The following is a 16125-nucleotide window of genomic DNA, read 5'->3' as shown; positions in this document are numbered from 1 at the left end:
GGACCGCTTAACAAGTCGTGGGGAGTGGCTGAAGTCAGAAAGGTATGAGCTTCAAAATCCCCTAATTCTCTGGGATAAACTGAATAGTAACTAATACTCTCATAGCTTTCAAGATATAAGTCAAATACTGATCAGCAGGGAAGCTATATTCTCGTCAATTAGCCGCCGGTCACATTTGAAGAAGATGACAAACTTAAGCTCGAGAGACGCCCAAATTCTAGAGGCTAAGTGTATAAGAGAATCACTGAGAATTAGTACGGAGCACGGCATTCCACAGGCATCCCTCCAATCGGCTATGTCATTATCAAAACTGGTTCAACCCTGCGCTGAACTAGGGGTGAAAATTGACGCAGCGACTGCATTTGATCTAGCAAACGTTCTCTGGGATCAAGGTGAAATGAAAACCTCCATCAAGATTCTGCAAAATTTAAGTGATCAAAAGGACTTGCACAGCCAGACTATTCCCGTGAGTGTAGCAGAGATTTTGGCTAGCTTAGTAAGTCTAACCCCCCGCCCCCATTATATTCTTTCCAGAGTTCTAATGTATGAAATAGGGACACCACATTGCAGAGGCTAGATTAGAACAGCCAGATGCCATCATTCAGAGCTACTTAGCCCCATCTATCAAAGAGCTAAAAGGGGAATACACCGGCGGAGAAGCCGGTCTTGTATTTCATCAATTCGCGACATTTTGTGACCAGCAGCTACAGAATCCAGACACATTGGAAGACTTTGTCAGGCTAGAGCATTTGCGAACAAGAAAGCTCAAAGAGGTAGCTGATCTTGAGGAAATGATGAAAACGTCTGACGGAAAGACGAAGGACCAGCTTCGTACACATCGAACGAAAGCAAAGCAATGGTTTGATCTGGATGATCGCGAATACCAACGACTGAAGAAGAGCCGAGAGTCATTTTTATATCAATGCCTTGAAAATTATCTCCTATCTTTAACAGCTTGCGACACCTTTGCGAATGATGTACTTCGCTTCTGTGCCTTATGGCTTGACAATTCAGATAATGAACAAGCTAATAACGCCGTATCAGGATATTTACGCGAAGTGCCGACCCGGAAGTTTGCTTCATTGATGAATCAGTTATCTTCAAGATTGCTCGATGTTGCAGATACATTTCAACCACTGTTATCCGCATTGGTTCTCCAAATCTGCATCGACCATCCCTACCATGGCATGTACCACCTATTTGTTAACAGCAGGTCTAAGAAGGATAACGACCCAAAGGCTGTTTCACGCTATAATGCAGCAGGAAAAATTGTGGATGTGTTGAAAAAGTCCAAAAGATCAGGTGAATGGCTCGCAATTCACAATACCAGCTACCACTACTTGAACTTTGCGGCAGAACCATTGGAAGGCAAAGTGAAGAGCGGATCCAAGCTGGTGTTGAAGGAGACTATATATGGCACTCGAATGCAGAGCGCCATCTCAAATACTAAAATACCACCACCTACTATGACCATTCCGCTTCGTGCCGATTGTGACTATAGCGATGTTCCACATCTGGTCAGTTTTCAGCCAACCTTTACCATCGCGTCTGGTATTAGTGCCCCGAAAATTGTTACTGCTATGGCATCTAATGGGGTACGGTATAAACAACTGGTACGACTTCAAACTCTCGTATTTGACTCGTTTCAATACAAATTTTTACTGACATAGAACTCTTACTAAATACAGTTTAAATCTGGAAATGATGACTTACGTCAAGACGCAATAATGGAGCAGACTTTCGAACAAGTCAGTGACCTTCTCCGAGACCATAGGGACACTAGACAACGAAAGTTAGGCATCAGAACGTACAAAGTGTTACCACTGGCATCGAATTCTGGGATTATTGAATTTGTCCAAAACACGATGCCGTTAAATGACTACCTGCTACCGGCACATCAGCGATACTTCCCCAGGGACTTCAAACCAAACCAGTGCCGCAAATTTATCAATGACGCTCAGAGCAAATCTCGAGATCAGCGCATCAAAGCCTACCGTCATGTTACTGACCATTTCCACCCTGTTATGAAATATTTCTTCATGGAGAAATTCCTAAATCCAGATGATTGGTTTAGCAAGCGTTTGGCATACACTAGAAGTACAGCTGCTATTTCCATGCTTGGCCACGTGTTAGGCCTGGGAGATCGACACGGCCATAACATCCTTCTGGATACTGAAACAGGAGAGGCAGTGCATATTGACTTAGGTGTTGCATTTGAGCAAGGCCGTGTTTTACCAATTCCAGAGAGTGTGCCCTTCCGTCTAACTAGGGATCTTGTGGACGGTATGGGGATTACAAAAACCGAAGGAGTATTCCGGCGAAGTTGTGAATTTACTCTTGCAGCCCTCCGTGAAGAGTCGTACAGTATAATGACTATTTTAGATGTCCTGCGTTATGACCCGTTATACAGCTGGACGTTGTCTCCTTTACGAATGAAAAAGATGCAAGACGCCCAAGAAGCTGAAAATGGCGCGGTCACCTCCAACGAAGGTAGAAAAAAGACGAACCTCAACGAGCCTAATGAGGCTGATAGAGCTTTGACGGTTGTTCGGAAGAAGCTTGGCAAGTCACTGAGTGTAGCAGCCACTGTCAACGAATTGATTCAGCAAGCTACAGATGAAAAGAACCTTGCTGTCCTGTACTGTGGTAAGTATATTAATTATCTAGCCATCAATTCCTGCAAACATGACACTAACTAGACTATATAGGCTGGGCTGCATACGTCTAACATTTACGCATCTTTGCCCTTGGATGCTTTCACCCACCATATATCATATAGTTTACATACTACAACCACAGGGAAGCGTCTATTAGTGTCTTACGCAAAATATAGCCAACATACGTCTTTTTAGCGGGATGTGCTCTGCGTCAATAATTTACTAGTTTGAAGCACACTACAATTTTGCAAACTATATTGCTTAATTTTGGTACCTTTGTATCTCAACCATACATTATTGCGGGAAACGAAGCAAATTGATGATACTTCGATGTGATATGTATATCTGAGAAAGCAGAAGGAGAATTAGCGAGACGATTACGCGGACCATAGCCCAACTTTGTGAAAGACGATGTAGTCGCTCAAATAGAGCACTCCTTGGGGCAAATTGGCCAACGTCACGTGTTTGATGCCAGATTTGTTTTTGGTTACGAATCCTGTCTTGGAAATCAACTAACTAGCTAGCTAACTACATCGTTAAGGACACTGTATCCTGAACTTCGCTCTTCTGACTCAATATTCGATACCCCAGATGCACCCATTCAGCCAGCATCATTGGAAACAACCGTACTCCAAGTACGATACATAAATCCCCTAAATGGCTGCCTCTGCTAGCCCCAATCGTGGCATTACAGTGTTCTCTGGGGGGAGTGCTGCGAATAATCTAGTGGATGTCTTCAGTGCCCTCAGAGAATCCAAAAATTGCCCTTTGAGCTATATTATCCCGATCAGCGATAATGGTGGCTCCTCGTCCGAGCTTATAAGATTCTTCGGTGGTCCGGGAATTGGTGATGTTAGAAGTAAGTGTATCTGATCTATACCTATTTAACTATGAGCTTAACCAAGGTAACCATGTAAAAGGCCGGCTGGTACGTTTGATCCCAGATTCTCCGACTGATCCAGAGCGAGCTGGAATCAAAACCCTTTTCAATCATCGGCTGTCGTCGAACGCTAGCAGTGCTCACGATGAGTGGTATTCAATTGTTGAGGGAAACTCCTCCCTGTGGCAAGCTATCACACCTGCAAAAAAGGAGCTAATTCGGTCCTTTTTAAACCTGCTTAATCTTGAAATCTTAAAGCGCGCGAGACCTCCTGCATCTACTTTCGACTTCACATCCGCTAGCGTGGGCAATCTGTTCTTGACTGCTGCTAGACTTTTCAGTGGGAGCTTCGAGAGTGCTATATACCTCCTGGCTAGCATATGCTCTGTCCCTATTGACAGTGTCCGAGTTATCCCTGCTATAAATTCCAACTTTTCTCATCATATATCTGCCTCACTTGAGGATGGAACAGTGATCGTTGGCCAAAATAGCATTTCTCACCCGAGTGAGGCCTCCTCTATACAACCAACGCCATCTTCTAGGCGTCCTAGTTTAATGTTAGCCGATGGCGACGACCCGTACCTTGAGCCAGAGGACCCGCTATATGAAGAAAGCCATTTACCCGGGTCCCTTCCAACACTGCGCAACAAGAACATCCAGTTTAGCAAGTCAACTGTTGATGAGCTCCCCAGCCGAATCTCCCGTGTTTGGTATATCAACCCCTATGGCCAAGAAATTAGACCACCTGCCAATCCTCGTGTGTTAGAGGCGTTGCGCTCATCCCAGGCGATCATATATAGCATTGGATCCTTATATACGTCCCTTATTCCTTCTATTATCCTTAGAGGAGTAGGCCGGTCGATAGCTTCAGGGCCTGCACGATATAAGATCCTCATTCTCAACGGGTCCTTGGATCGCGAAACTGGTCCCACATCCCAGCCGTTATCCGCCTCTGAATTTGTTGAAGCCATTGTACGTGCAGCAGAAGAGAGCTGTTCACATAAACGTCGAAGTTCGATACCAAAAGATTCCTGTACCCATAAACCCAGCACACCACAAATATCTGCTCCTAGCGAGCCGTACACATCTTATGTGACCCATATTCTGCATCTAGACGGACCCGGCACACCGCAAGTAGATCGCGTTCGCCTGAATGAGATGGGTATTGAGTGCTTGCGGCTGTACGGACGCAAGGTAGTGAATGATGAGGGGTCTGTTGTAGGAATGAAATATGATCCTGCTGGGCTTGTGCAGGCACTAGAGGTTGTGTTAGGCAAGAAGGGGGATGCTATGGTACGGTCTGGGCTAAGTGGTGAAAGAAGCAGAAGGAATACTATGGAAGTAGTAGGTCGAAAGTAATTGACCTGTTAGATAAAGAGGTATAACCATTGTAAGGCTTGTTTGGGTATGACTAGAATATAGATTAGTAGTAAATTTACCTTTCGAATTATCTAGTTAGTGATGTGTTTGTACCGTAGCACGTGCAGCAAATAGTTACTTCTGTGAATAGTACATAAATGCTAGCAAAAAGCGTTACAGAGAAAGAGAAGCTTGAAAGGAGACCAAAACCCCAAGAAACCCCGAGCATGCTATTGTTGTTCGCTCATAACCCGTGACGCTGTATGCAGCAGAGGAATAGACACGTAGGAAAGTTCATTTACCAAAATCTACATAAGAAATATGAGTTCGTCTGCAGATTCTTTACCCCTTTTTTCGAGTTATCAATTTAAACTGCAATGGCACAAGGTTCCGTCTGGGACCGGGATTGTCTACCACGGTTATAGATTTGCGGCAAACCGGACAGTTCCCTCTGGCTCCCTTTCCAGCACCTTCAAGTGTGCGGCGGGTCTCGTTGTATTTGAGGCTGTCAATGATACATTTATGGCAGAATAGGTGACCTACGGTGAAAGGAATATGTTCAGTAATGTATCATTATGTGGAATAAGAGCACAATACATACCACAAATAGTGCTTGTAGCATTCTCAGGTACATCCATGCAAACTGGGCATTTATACGCTATCAGAATAGACTTTGCTTCCTTGTCATTTGTAGCATTTTTCTGAGCTATGATTGCATCCTCCCGCTGTTTGGCAAGAACTTGTGCTAGCGAAGAGGAGTCGTCGACACTAGTTAAATCCACAGACTCGATTTCACCCGGAATCATAGTCTCTGCTGCTTGGTGGCTCTGAGAAGACGGGCCAGCTGTTGGGGTACTGCTCCGATTGTTCCTGTTGCTCAACCTCCGGCGTTTAACCTTGCCTCTATTGTCATTAAAGTCAGGCGATGCGCTACGACGAGACCGTGACGGCTGTAATGTTTGTGGCACGGGCCCCCTGCTACTATGTGAGGTTGTAACAGGCGACGGCCCAGTCAGATCAACAGTATCGTTCTCCATGATGGAGGAAAACCAACTGTGGCGATTGATGTAAAGCGGAGGAGATTCAGGTGCGATTATATGGATAGAACACGAGGGATCGAAGGTGCTACCGGTGATAGCGACCGTGGTATAAATGGTTTCCGGAGCAAGGAGAGTAGGTAATGTAAGGCCAGTATGAGATCTAGCTGCAAATATTATATATACGCTCAGGTAAAGCAGCTTGTAGCTGAGCAACTCCTTTGTCAAGTGAATGTAGTAGTTGTAAGGCTACTTAAGTCAAGATCGGCATGTGCGGTATCAGTTGGGTGGTGAATAGCTCACTATCAATAATCGAAGGGGCGTGAAGATGGGCCTGAATGTCAAGACGTCGGCTGGTTTCTAGGTTGTTTCTTCTTATCGGAGTCGCTTTTCCTGCCACTTTGCTATCGCCGATAAAGATTAATAAGCAAGCGAGATAAGATCACATGACACTGATATCTTCACGTGATTATGATTCTTTGACTATTATGTAATCTGATCTATCAAAGACGGGAAGAAGCCCAAAAGGACGGCAGGCAAGGATGAAAGTGACAAAGGGACCGGTTGGTAGGAGACAGTATTCAATATACAAGAGCCAGATGAGGTGGAAGGCTTCTGGAGCTGAGTGTTACAGAAATAACAGAATGACTTATTGATCGCGCAACCATGCAGGTGTTCAGCCGCGGTTTGCATAAAACCACCGTTTCTTTCTCGAAAACGCGATTAGTCTACCATCCCATACCAGCATGGAAAGTAACTATCAGGAAGTATTCGAAGCAGGCGATCCAGGATGCCCGGGAGGATACAGGAGCTGCGCCGAAGCGGAGCACACTTGCATGTATATAGGACCCTCGCCATAGAATTTGCTGAACAGACTCGACTAACGAAGCCCTGTATTAGTGCCAGCAACTGGCAGGTTTAACGAGATCGGAGTCCAGCAACTAAGCAACGTCATCCACCCCCAAGTGTTCAGCAATAAGCATACGTCTCCAGACCCTAAACTTGTCAATTTAGCTCGAGATCATTTGTCCCGACACGATTTGCTGGGGAAAGCGCAAGATGGCTCTGACCCAATTGGATTCAATCTCCCAGTTCTCAAGGGGCAATCTCTGGATGAACACTTTCATAAGCTAGGAATGGATGCTTCTGAACCCTTTTTAAGTGATGCTAAGCGCTATACGACGGTTCATTTACCCCAGCAACCGCGAAAATGGATTAGACAGAGCGGTTGGACAAAATACAATGCAGACGGAACGGCGCAGAAAATCAGTGCCCCTGATGAGACTATGCTCACTTTTGATACTGAAGTTATGTGGAAGGAACATCCATTTGCTGTAATGGCCTGCGCTGCCGGCCCAACGGCTTGGTACGCATGGATTTCGCCCTGGCTCCTTAAGGAAACCGAAGATACCCATCATCTAGTACCTCTTGGTGACATATCAACATCTCGCGTCATTGTTGGTCATAATATTGGTTATGATCGAGCCAGAATACTAGAAGAATATGATATCAAACAATCTCGCAACTTCTTCATTGATACGATGTCTCTGCACGTGGCTGTAAATGGAATGTGTTCACAGCAGCGGCCAACTTGGATGAAACATAAGAAAAACAGAGATCTTCGGGATAAGCTAATGCGTGGAACTGAGTCAGCGGAGCTTGCGTCTATGGTTGAAAATAAAATGCTCAGTGAGGAAGAGGAAGAGCTATGGGTAGGCCGAAGTTCCGTTAACTCTCTTCGCGATGTTGCCAAATTCCACTGCAATATCACAATAGATAAGGCTCAACGGAACTATTTTGGCGAACTTGACCGAGAGGGAATTAATGGGCAATTAGATGAACTTCTGGATTACTGCGCTGCCGACGTTGCTATTACGCACCGGGTCTACAAAAAGGTATTCCCAAATTTCTTAGAGACGTGTCCACACCCCGTCAGCTTTGCTGCATTGAGGCATCTTTCCACTGTTATTCTGCCGGTTAATGAAACATGGGGGGAGTACTTGAAAAATGCGGAAGACACCTACCATCGTGCGTTGGACAATGTGCAAAAGAGGCTAGTGGAACTCTGCGAAAACGCTCTCAAGGTGAAAGACAAACCGGAAATATACCAAAATGATCCCTGGCTTCGACAGCTGGACTGGTCAGGCCAGGAGATTAGGATGGTCAAAGGAAAGAAAAAAGGAGATCCGCCTCGGCCAGCGGCCCGACAAAAACTACCAGGGATGCCGAAGTGGTATAAGGACCTTTTTCCAACGAGTAAATCAGATATCAACATCACAGTGCGGACTCGTATATCCCCAATCCTCTTGAATCTTTCGTGGGATGGCTTTCCCCTTGTTTGGTCCGACAAGCATGGCTGGACTTTTGAAGTTCCCAAAAAGGAGCTAGAGCGATATGAGAAACAGGCATTTGCGCCATGCGACATGTCGGAAGAGACAAACGCTGCTCTACGTGAGAGCAGAGAGCATGTCTATTTCAAACTTCCACATAAAGATGGACCAGACGCTCGATGTGCTAGCCCACTCTCAAAAGGGTACCTGCAATATTTTGAAAGTGGGAAGCTCTCATCTCAGTTTCCGTTGGCTAAGGAGGCCTTGGAAATGAATGCGTCCTGTTCATATTGGATAAGCGCTAGAGACCGAATCACATCGCAAATGGTTGTTTACAAGAAGGATTTGGAAAAAACAGGTGCGTTGGGCAAAGAGCTTTCGCCGGACTCAAAAGTGGGCTTCATCCTTCCCCAGGTTATTCCTATGGGAACAATCACGCGCAGAGCAGTTGAGAATACCTGGCTCACCGCGAGTAATGCCAAACCAAATCGCGTCGGTTCTGAGCTGAAAGCCATGGTTCGCGCACCACCTGGGTATGTTTTCGTTGGTGCAGATGTTGACTCTGAGGAACTTTGGATCGCAAGCTTAGTCGGTGATGCACAATTCCAACTACACGGTGGAAATGCGATTGGCTTCATGACTCTCGAAGGTACGAAAGCTGCTGGTACAGATTTACATTCGAAAACGGCAAAAATTCTTGGAATTTCACGAAATAATGCAAAAGTTTTTAATTATGGTAGAATATATGGAGCTGGTTTGAAATTTGCAGCCACGCTTTTACGGCAATTCAACCCAAGCATGTCTGAAACGGAGACAAAGGCCGTGGCTGCCAAATTATACAAGGAAACGAAGGGAACTCGGACTACTCGCAGAATACTGAGTGAGAACCCTTTCTTACGAGGTGGAACCGAATCCTTCGTTTTCAACAAGCTGGAAGAGTTCGCAGAGCAGGAGAGACCACGAACCCCCGTCCTGGGAGCTGGTATCACTGAGGCACTAATGCGACGGTTTATCAACAAAGGTGGCTTCATGACGTCCAGAATTAACTGGGCTATTCAATCATCTGGGGTCGACTACCTTCATTTACTTATCATATCTATGGATTATCTCATCAGGCGCTTCAATCTTGATGCCCGTCTTGCCATTACTGTCCACGATGAAATTAGGTATGTGGTTAGGGAAACAGACAAGTACAAGGCTGCAATGGCACTCCAGGTTGCGAATCTTTGGACTCGGGCTATGTTTTCGCAGCAAATGGGTATTGACGACCTGCCACAATCTTGTGCGTTCTTCTCAGCAGTAGATATTGATCATGTCTTGCGGAAAGAGGTGAACATGGATTGTGTGACGCCATCTCATCCCAACAAAATCCCACATGGGGAATCCCTCGATATCAACGAACTACTCTCCAAGGGTGACGAGGCTAGGCTTGATCCATCAATTACCCCATTGTCACCGCCGGTCCCAGAAAACTACAGCTATACCCCACGGGAACCCGTAATGGCGTCATTACAAAATTCAAGCAGCATGGATTTTATCAAAGCCCAAATTACCAGTGACGATAAGGAGCTACGAGAATTAATAAAGGATTCGATGAAGAAGAACTCTTCCTCGACGTCAGGGAGCACAACAAAATCGCAACCTAAACGTGGATCAAAATCGCAAATACCCCCTCACGCAGAACCACAAAAGGCTGTTTTAATGGATGTCCAGCCAAATCTTCTTCCAAAATCGTCGAACTTAGCCCCCAAACCGTCATCTTTTACAATACATAGGTTCGGTTGGAAACCTCGTTCCCCAGCATCTGTATAATCAAATCATACCCTCTGTCCTTCTCCTCGCTCTCTTATATCGATCGGTTTAACGCGTCAACTTCACCGCATTCTCATGATGGAATGCCATTTATCTCTTTTCTCATTTTCATTATTTGTTCAGGCATTCAAATCCACCTGATACTACCAACCTTTTAACTCCATCTTTTCTTGTAAATATATTTGTCCCAGTTATCTCATTACTGATATGGTGCATGTTCCGGTGCGTGGTGCTTGGGTCGCTTGGTTATGTATTATAAGGGACAAGATATGCACCATTATGATAATAAATCCCATTCATATACTTATATAGATTACCTTAAGATGCTTTGATATACCTTGTTTAGCCTTGATAGATTAATTTCATCATAGGCCGCAACAGGGATAGCGCGCCAAGCCTCCCGCAACTGCCGAAAGTTCCACCCTAACAAACTTCCAGCGCAGCGCAATTTCAACGTCGATCAACCACGTCAACAATCGCAGTGGTGAAACTACACATGACGTCGATTGGACCTGGAAGGCGATCATATATCATGTCTAGCATGGTAATTGCGCACTCACAAAGAATTTCGATTACTTGAGGGATGCTGAATTTGGCTGTGGGCTTCTTGTTGTCATGGTTCCCTGTGTTCTCAATATACCATTCGTAACCGCGTCAGGATGGCTCCTGGGAGATCAAGTTCTCTGAACGGGAGCGAAATCAGCCCTTGTACTACCGATGTCGAGGCTCAGGCAGGTGGTGAAGCTTTCAGGCTGGAGCCATTTCCGTCTGCGTCGCCTACTTCCACCAGAAACGCTCCCGGTCTTGAGCCTCAAAGCAGTGTTAGAAGGCGCAGTCGGCGCTCTACCACCGCGCGCCCTTATTATCCAGAGATACACTCGCCAAATTGGCATCCAGGTGAAGAGCCTGGAATTGACCCTACGGATCCAAGCCTTCCCACATCATTTGCAGACGAGGGAACCTTGTTGCAAGCCCAATTGTACCAACAGTGTGATATCACAGTGGTGGACTTTTCTCACGATGCAATGCGTATGTATCATTTGGATAACGCAACATTGGTGCCTTTTTTGGAGAGGGAGAGAGAGCCATGGGTACAGTGCCGCTGGATCAATGTCAACGGATTGAGCTGGGACGTCGTTAGGCTGTTGGCGAACCACAAACACCTTCACAGGCTAGCGGTGGAGGATCTTATGCATTCCGTAAACCGAACGAAAGTCGATTGGTTCTCCGACCATACTTTTATTGTTCTTGCAATGCAAAAGTTGATCAAGCATACCAGCCCCGAAGATTCCGAAGCAGAGAGCGAGTCTGAAGATGAAGAGACAATACATGAAACGGATGACTCAAAACCGCCCAGTCACCACTCAAAAAAGAAAAACCGAGGGGTGATAATGACGGCATTGATGGATCTGTTTGTGCCAAAATACCAGCAGAGACGCCCAAGGCTTAATGGTACAAAGAGGCCTCCTACGGGTTCCCACCAGGAAGTACCCGTCAATCCAACTCGAGCCATTCGATCTTTACAGCGCTTTAGAGGAGGACCTAATGAGGACCGTATAGATTTCATGGAGCGTCATGCTGTCCTAGGACCTAAAGGTCTTAGTGTTGGTATCGAGCAAGTTTCTCTTTTCCTCCATTCAGATAACTCCGTGACATCCTTCTTCGAGGCGAGCGCCGACGATATCGAAACTCCGATCATTCAACGGCTAAGGTCTCCTGGAACTATCCTACGACAAAGTTGTGATGCAAGTATGGTATTACAGGCTATTATCGACGCTATCACTGATCTTGCCATTCCGGTCACAATGGCTTACCAAGACGCAATGGGAGACCTCGAAGTTCAAGTTCTTACCGATCCGAATATCAAGCAGTCGAGCAGCCTGTATATACTTACCTCCGAAATATCCGTTTTGCGAAACGCCATCCAGCCAATTATTGGAGTTATCAATTCTCTAAGGGATCATAAGCCGGATCCGAACAGCCGCCCTCAACTAGGGGTCAAAATAGGACTGCCCGCATGCTCGCATACCAATGGCTCTGGTTCTGGGTCTGGATCCCGAGTTGCCTCGAACCAGGAAACCGAAGGAGTTAGAATGCCTTCAACCGTTAACATAAGCCCTATGTGTCAAACTTACCTAGGTGATGTCCTAGATCATTGTATCACTATAAATGAGGGCTATGACCAAATGCGGCGCTCAGCAGATAATATGATTGACCTGATATTCAACACCATTGGTAAGCTTAAACACCAGCCAGAAAATGTTCAGCCAGGTTTACAGGCACTAATTTCTTCACCACAGGGGCTTATCAGAACGAAAGTATAACACAGCTCTCACTGGTAACCTGTATGTTTCTACCTCTTACATTCCTTTCGGTAAGTTACGTCCGTGACCCTAGCTTAGAAAAGAACAAGCGAATTAATTCTGGACAGGGCTATTTTGGAATGAATTTCAAGTCTTTTTCAAGCATCCAAGAATATAGTGATGCGTGAGTACATTCTCTGGCCTTCTTGTGGTATCGGCAGTACTTTCAGCTAACACTAACAAAGTTTTTTCTGGGCTATTGCAATACCTTTTGTTTTCGTAGTTATGGTCATCTTGATGTGAGTGCCTCTAGTATTTATGAACTAAATTGTCACTACCTGTACTGATGTACGAATTTCTTAGGCGTGAGGTCATAAAGCGCTACTTGATGAAACTTGCAAACAAACGATTAATCTGGAGTTCAAGACGGCGGCGAAGACCTGTGCGGCAACGACCACAAGCAACTTAATTTTGAGCCGATATGTTTGTTTACCTGCGTATACGATCCCGGTGTGGAAACTGACGAGAACAAGGGGTATGATAATTAGACCATTCTGTATAATACATCTATAATCGGTGTTACAAAGGTTACAGGCCAATAGCCGTTCAGATATTTCGCTGTCGATAAGCCCAGTAAGCCTTCCACGGTAACCTCCAATCTGTAGAAAGAAGTTCCGGTTTGAATATGTCAAAGTCTACCTTTTGTAGTTTATTAAGCCACAGGCTCGTGGAAACAGCTGGTAGCAAAACACAAAACCCTCGTTCGACTTCTTGCAGCTGAGTGCTCAGGCTTGTTGATTTTTCATGTTGGTCATCTTGATATTCGTGCCCTTCTTCTCCCTCATGTTCAAAGGCATGTCCAACGTCTTGACCAGCTCGTAAATTCTTCAGCATTTGTCTGGCAGTGATTAGATGGTCACTAGCACGGGTGGCCACTGTAAAAACAGCATCTCGTAGTCCCGGAGCGTCTGCGCCAAGTCTGAAGACGTCTTCTTCTTTTACCCCTGTTTGTGCCATAACGTCAAGTGGTAGCATGATGGAGCCTTGTCTGCTGTCGCCTGCTATAGGACCTTCGTTGCCCATCCGAGTCTGGCTTGAATGATGACTGGGTGGTGGAGGGAATGCAACAAGCGGCACACCGCGAAGAAGAGCAGTTATTCCAGCTGCTTTACCGATGTGCGATGCCAAATGATCAGCCGTTAATGAAGTAAGGGGCAATGCGCTAAGAGTTAAGTATAGCAGTGTAGAGTATGTGCTTTCAGCATAAGATTCTAATGAAGCTAAGGTGGGATATGATGTGTGCGCCAAATGCTGTTCCCGCGCATTAATCAATCGCATAAGCCACCCTTTGCTTATCTTCGCTCTTCCCTGAGTCCGTGCATCAAGGTCGGATATGGCCGAGGCCAGAAAAATAGCAATGGGCTCCTTTGGAGGAGTTCCGGCGAGAGTACGTGTGATGGCATCTCTCCAGTACTGCAGCCTCATTAGACCGATTGTATGCGTGGATGTTGTTTCCGGTATCATCGATAGCGAAACATTTAGGGCATGAAGAGCGATATAAAACTTGGTGGAGTGTCGAGGAATGAATGTGCTCAGAGTATAAGACGGTCGATCATATTTTCTAGTTGAGGTTAGCTATCTATTCAAATAGTAAGAGACAATAGGGCCTGAGGCCCGATTGATGTATTGCATACCTTAGGAGCTCAACGCAGTAGCTATGCGCCGATTCCAGCTCGGCATTGGAGCTTCCAGGACGATTAGATGCCGTCAAACAAGGTGCAGAAACTGACAGAGAACGAATTGACTGTTTTTTTATTGATGCAGATCGGAAAATCTCCCTGCGGGCATGTCTCAATGTGTATTGGATGCACATTGAATAATTTGAAGCCATCGTCCCCAGATATCCTCGCTTCTGTCTGGTTTTCAATGTTCAAAAATATATTCAGCTTGAAAGAAGGGAATTCGCTTAGTAATTAAATTTAAGTACTATAGAGCCGTTTAGGGGTTTTTCGAAATAGTGAAAGAATTATTCCAAAACTATACTTTAAAAAAGTACTAACTTATTAAGGAATAATAGAAATACTATAAATATTTTAAAATATTCTAACTAAATATATATATTTTTATTAATTTATATATAGATAATTATTGGAATATTAGTGAAGACTATTATATTTTAAATAATTAAAATAATTAGTTGAAATTTTTAAATTTATAAATTCTTAAAAAATAACTATAAAATAGTTAATTAGTTAGAATTTTTACTTTTAATTAATTATTAAAATAGTATATATCTAATAGCTTAGTAAAAATAACTAAGTTGTTATTAAAATTATTATTAATAAAGTTTTTTAGCTTTTTTTTTAGTTTTTTTTTTTAGCTTTTTTTAGTAACTTAATAAAGATAACAAAGTTTTTATCAAAATTATTATTAAAAAGTTTTTTTAACTTCTTTTTTAGTTTCTTTTAATAATTTAATAAGAATAATTAAACTTTTATTAAAAAAAAGCTTTAATTTATAAAATTGAAAAAATCAAAAAAATTAAATTAAAAAAAGAATATAAATATTTTAAATTCTATTTTAAAAAATTTTTAAATTATTAATCTATTATTTTAAATATTTTATTTATTAAAATATTAATAAAAATTATTATATTTTAAATAATTTAAAAAATAAATTAAAATTTTTAAATTTATAAATTTTAAAAAAATAGTTATAAAATAATTAATTAATTAAAAATTTTATTTTTAATTAATTTATAAAATAATATATATTAAATAATTTAATAAAAATAATTAAATTTTTTTTAAAATTATTATTAAAAATTTTTTTTAATTTTTTTTATTATTTTAGTAAAAATAATTAATTTTTTATTAAAAAAACTTTAAAAATAAAATTAAAAAAATTAAAAAAAATTAAATTAAAAATAAAATATAAATATTTTAAATTTTATTTTAAAAAATTTTTAAATTATTAATTTATTATTTTAAATTTTTTATTATTAGAAAAATATTATAATATTTTTTTTTAAACTATTTTAATATTTAAAAAATTAAAATTTAAAAATTATTTTTATTTTTTTAAATAAAAAAAAAATATGAAATATTTAATAATTTAGTAAAAATAATTAAATTTTTATTAAAATTATTATTAAAAATTTATTTTTAATTTTTTTTAATAGCTTAATATAAATAATTAAACTTTTATTAAAAATAATTAAAAAATTTTAATATTTAATAAATAATTTTATTAATTATAAATAAATAAATAAATTTCTCTATATTATTTAATTATTTTATTAACTATATAGAAATTATTTAACTAATTAACTAAATTATTTATATTTTTTTCTTTTTTTTTAACTTTTCTTTAATCTTTATATTTAGAGAGCTTAGATATTATTACTAATAAGAGAGTTAATTAGAGTAAATTATTTTAAAATATTTTATTTTAACTATTATTTAATTAGTTTTTTTACCCCTTTATATATTATAAATAGAGCTTTATAATTTAAATTTCTATTTAATATTAGAAGATTTTTATTTTTTCTATTTTTATAAAAAATTATAATATATTTAAATTTCTTCTAAACCTTTTTATAGAAGTATATTAGAGAGTTAATACTAAATATCTTTATAAAAGTGAAAAAGAAAATTAAAACTATTTTTTCTAATTTTATTTAAATAAAAATAATAATTTATATTTTTTATAAACTCTATTATATTTATAAAATTATTTTAGTTAAAA

General features: G+C 41.5%; 6 protein-coding genes across 6 annotated transcripts in view; 4 read left to right on the top strand and 2 right to left on the bottom strand.

Annotated features, from left to right (window-relative positions):
• TERG_08452 (uncharacterized protein) overlaps positions 1–2728 on the top strand; it is a gene marked incomplete at both ends in the record, with an annotated part of 9176 nt that extends 6448 nt beyond the window's left edge. The window contains 5 exons of the mRNA XM_047748953.1: positions 3–42; positions 106–496; positions 555–1595; positions 1689–2646; positions 2709–2728. Coding sequence (XP_047604946.1) covers positions 3–42; positions 106–496; positions 555–1595; positions 1689–2646; positions 2709–2728 — 2450 coding nt within the window. The remainder of the gene's footprint in view (positions 1–2; positions 43–105; positions 497–554; positions 1596–1688; positions 2647–2708) is intronic.
• Positions 2729–3314: 586 nt separating this feature from the next.
• Positions 3315–4896, top strand: TERG_08451 (uncharacterized protein; the record flags this gene model as incomplete). Its single annotated transcript, XM_003230927.1, has 2 exons — positions 3315–3516; positions 3578–4896. The coding sequence occupies 2 exons, from the start codon at positions 3315–3317 to the stop codon at positions 4894–4896; spliced, it is 1521 nt and encodes a 506-aa protein (XP_003230975.1).
• Positions 4897–5238: 342 nt separating this feature from the next.
• Positions 5239–5933, bottom strand: TERG_08450 (uncharacterized protein; the record flags this gene model as incomplete). Its single annotated transcript, XM_003230926.1, has 2 exons — positions 5239–5435; positions 5498–5933. The coding sequence occupies 2 exons, from the start codon at positions 5931–5933 to the stop codon at positions 5239–5241; spliced, it is 633 nt and encodes a 210-aa protein (XP_003230974.1).
• A 1136-nt stretch (positions 5934–7069) lies between these two features.
• Positions 7070–10075, top strand: TERG_08449 (uncharacterized protein; the record flags this gene model as incomplete). The annotated part of the gene is made up of 1 exon (XM_003230925.2): positions 7070–10075. One exon carries the CDS (start codon positions 7070–7072, stop codon positions 10073–10075), a length of 3006 nt encoding a protein of 1001 aa, XP_003230973.2.
• A 659-nt stretch (positions 10076–10734) lies between these two features.
• Positions 10735–12566, top strand: TERG_08448 (uncharacterized protein; the record flags this gene model as incomplete). The annotated part of the gene is made up of 2 exons (XM_047748952.1): positions 10735–12310; positions 12376–12566. 2 exons carry the CDS (start codon positions 10735–10737, stop codon positions 12564–12566), a joined length of 1767 nt encoding a protein of 588 aa, XP_047604945.1.
• Positions 12567–12984: 418 nt separating this feature from the next.
• Positions 12985–13902, bottom strand: TERG_08447 (uncharacterized protein; the record flags this gene model as incomplete). The annotated part of the gene is made up of 1 exon (XM_003230923.2): positions 12985–13902. One exon carries the CDS (start codon positions 13900–13902, stop codon positions 12985–12987), a length of 918 nt encoding a protein of 305 aa, XP_003230971.2.
• Positions 13903–16125: the final 2223 nt, after the last annotated feature.

This window comes from Trichophyton rubrum (genome assembly GCF_000151425.1).
Source record: "Trichophyton rubrum CBS 118892 genomic scaffold supercont2.15, whole genome shotgun sequence".
In the NCBI taxonomy this organism is placed as follows: Eukaryota; Fungi; Ascomycota; class Eurotiomycetes; order Onygenales; family Arthrodermataceae; genus Trichophyton; species Trichophyton rubrum.
The sequence above is the reverse complement of the archived record's forward strand: the minus strand, read 5'-3'. Positions and strand labels throughout refer to the sequence as shown.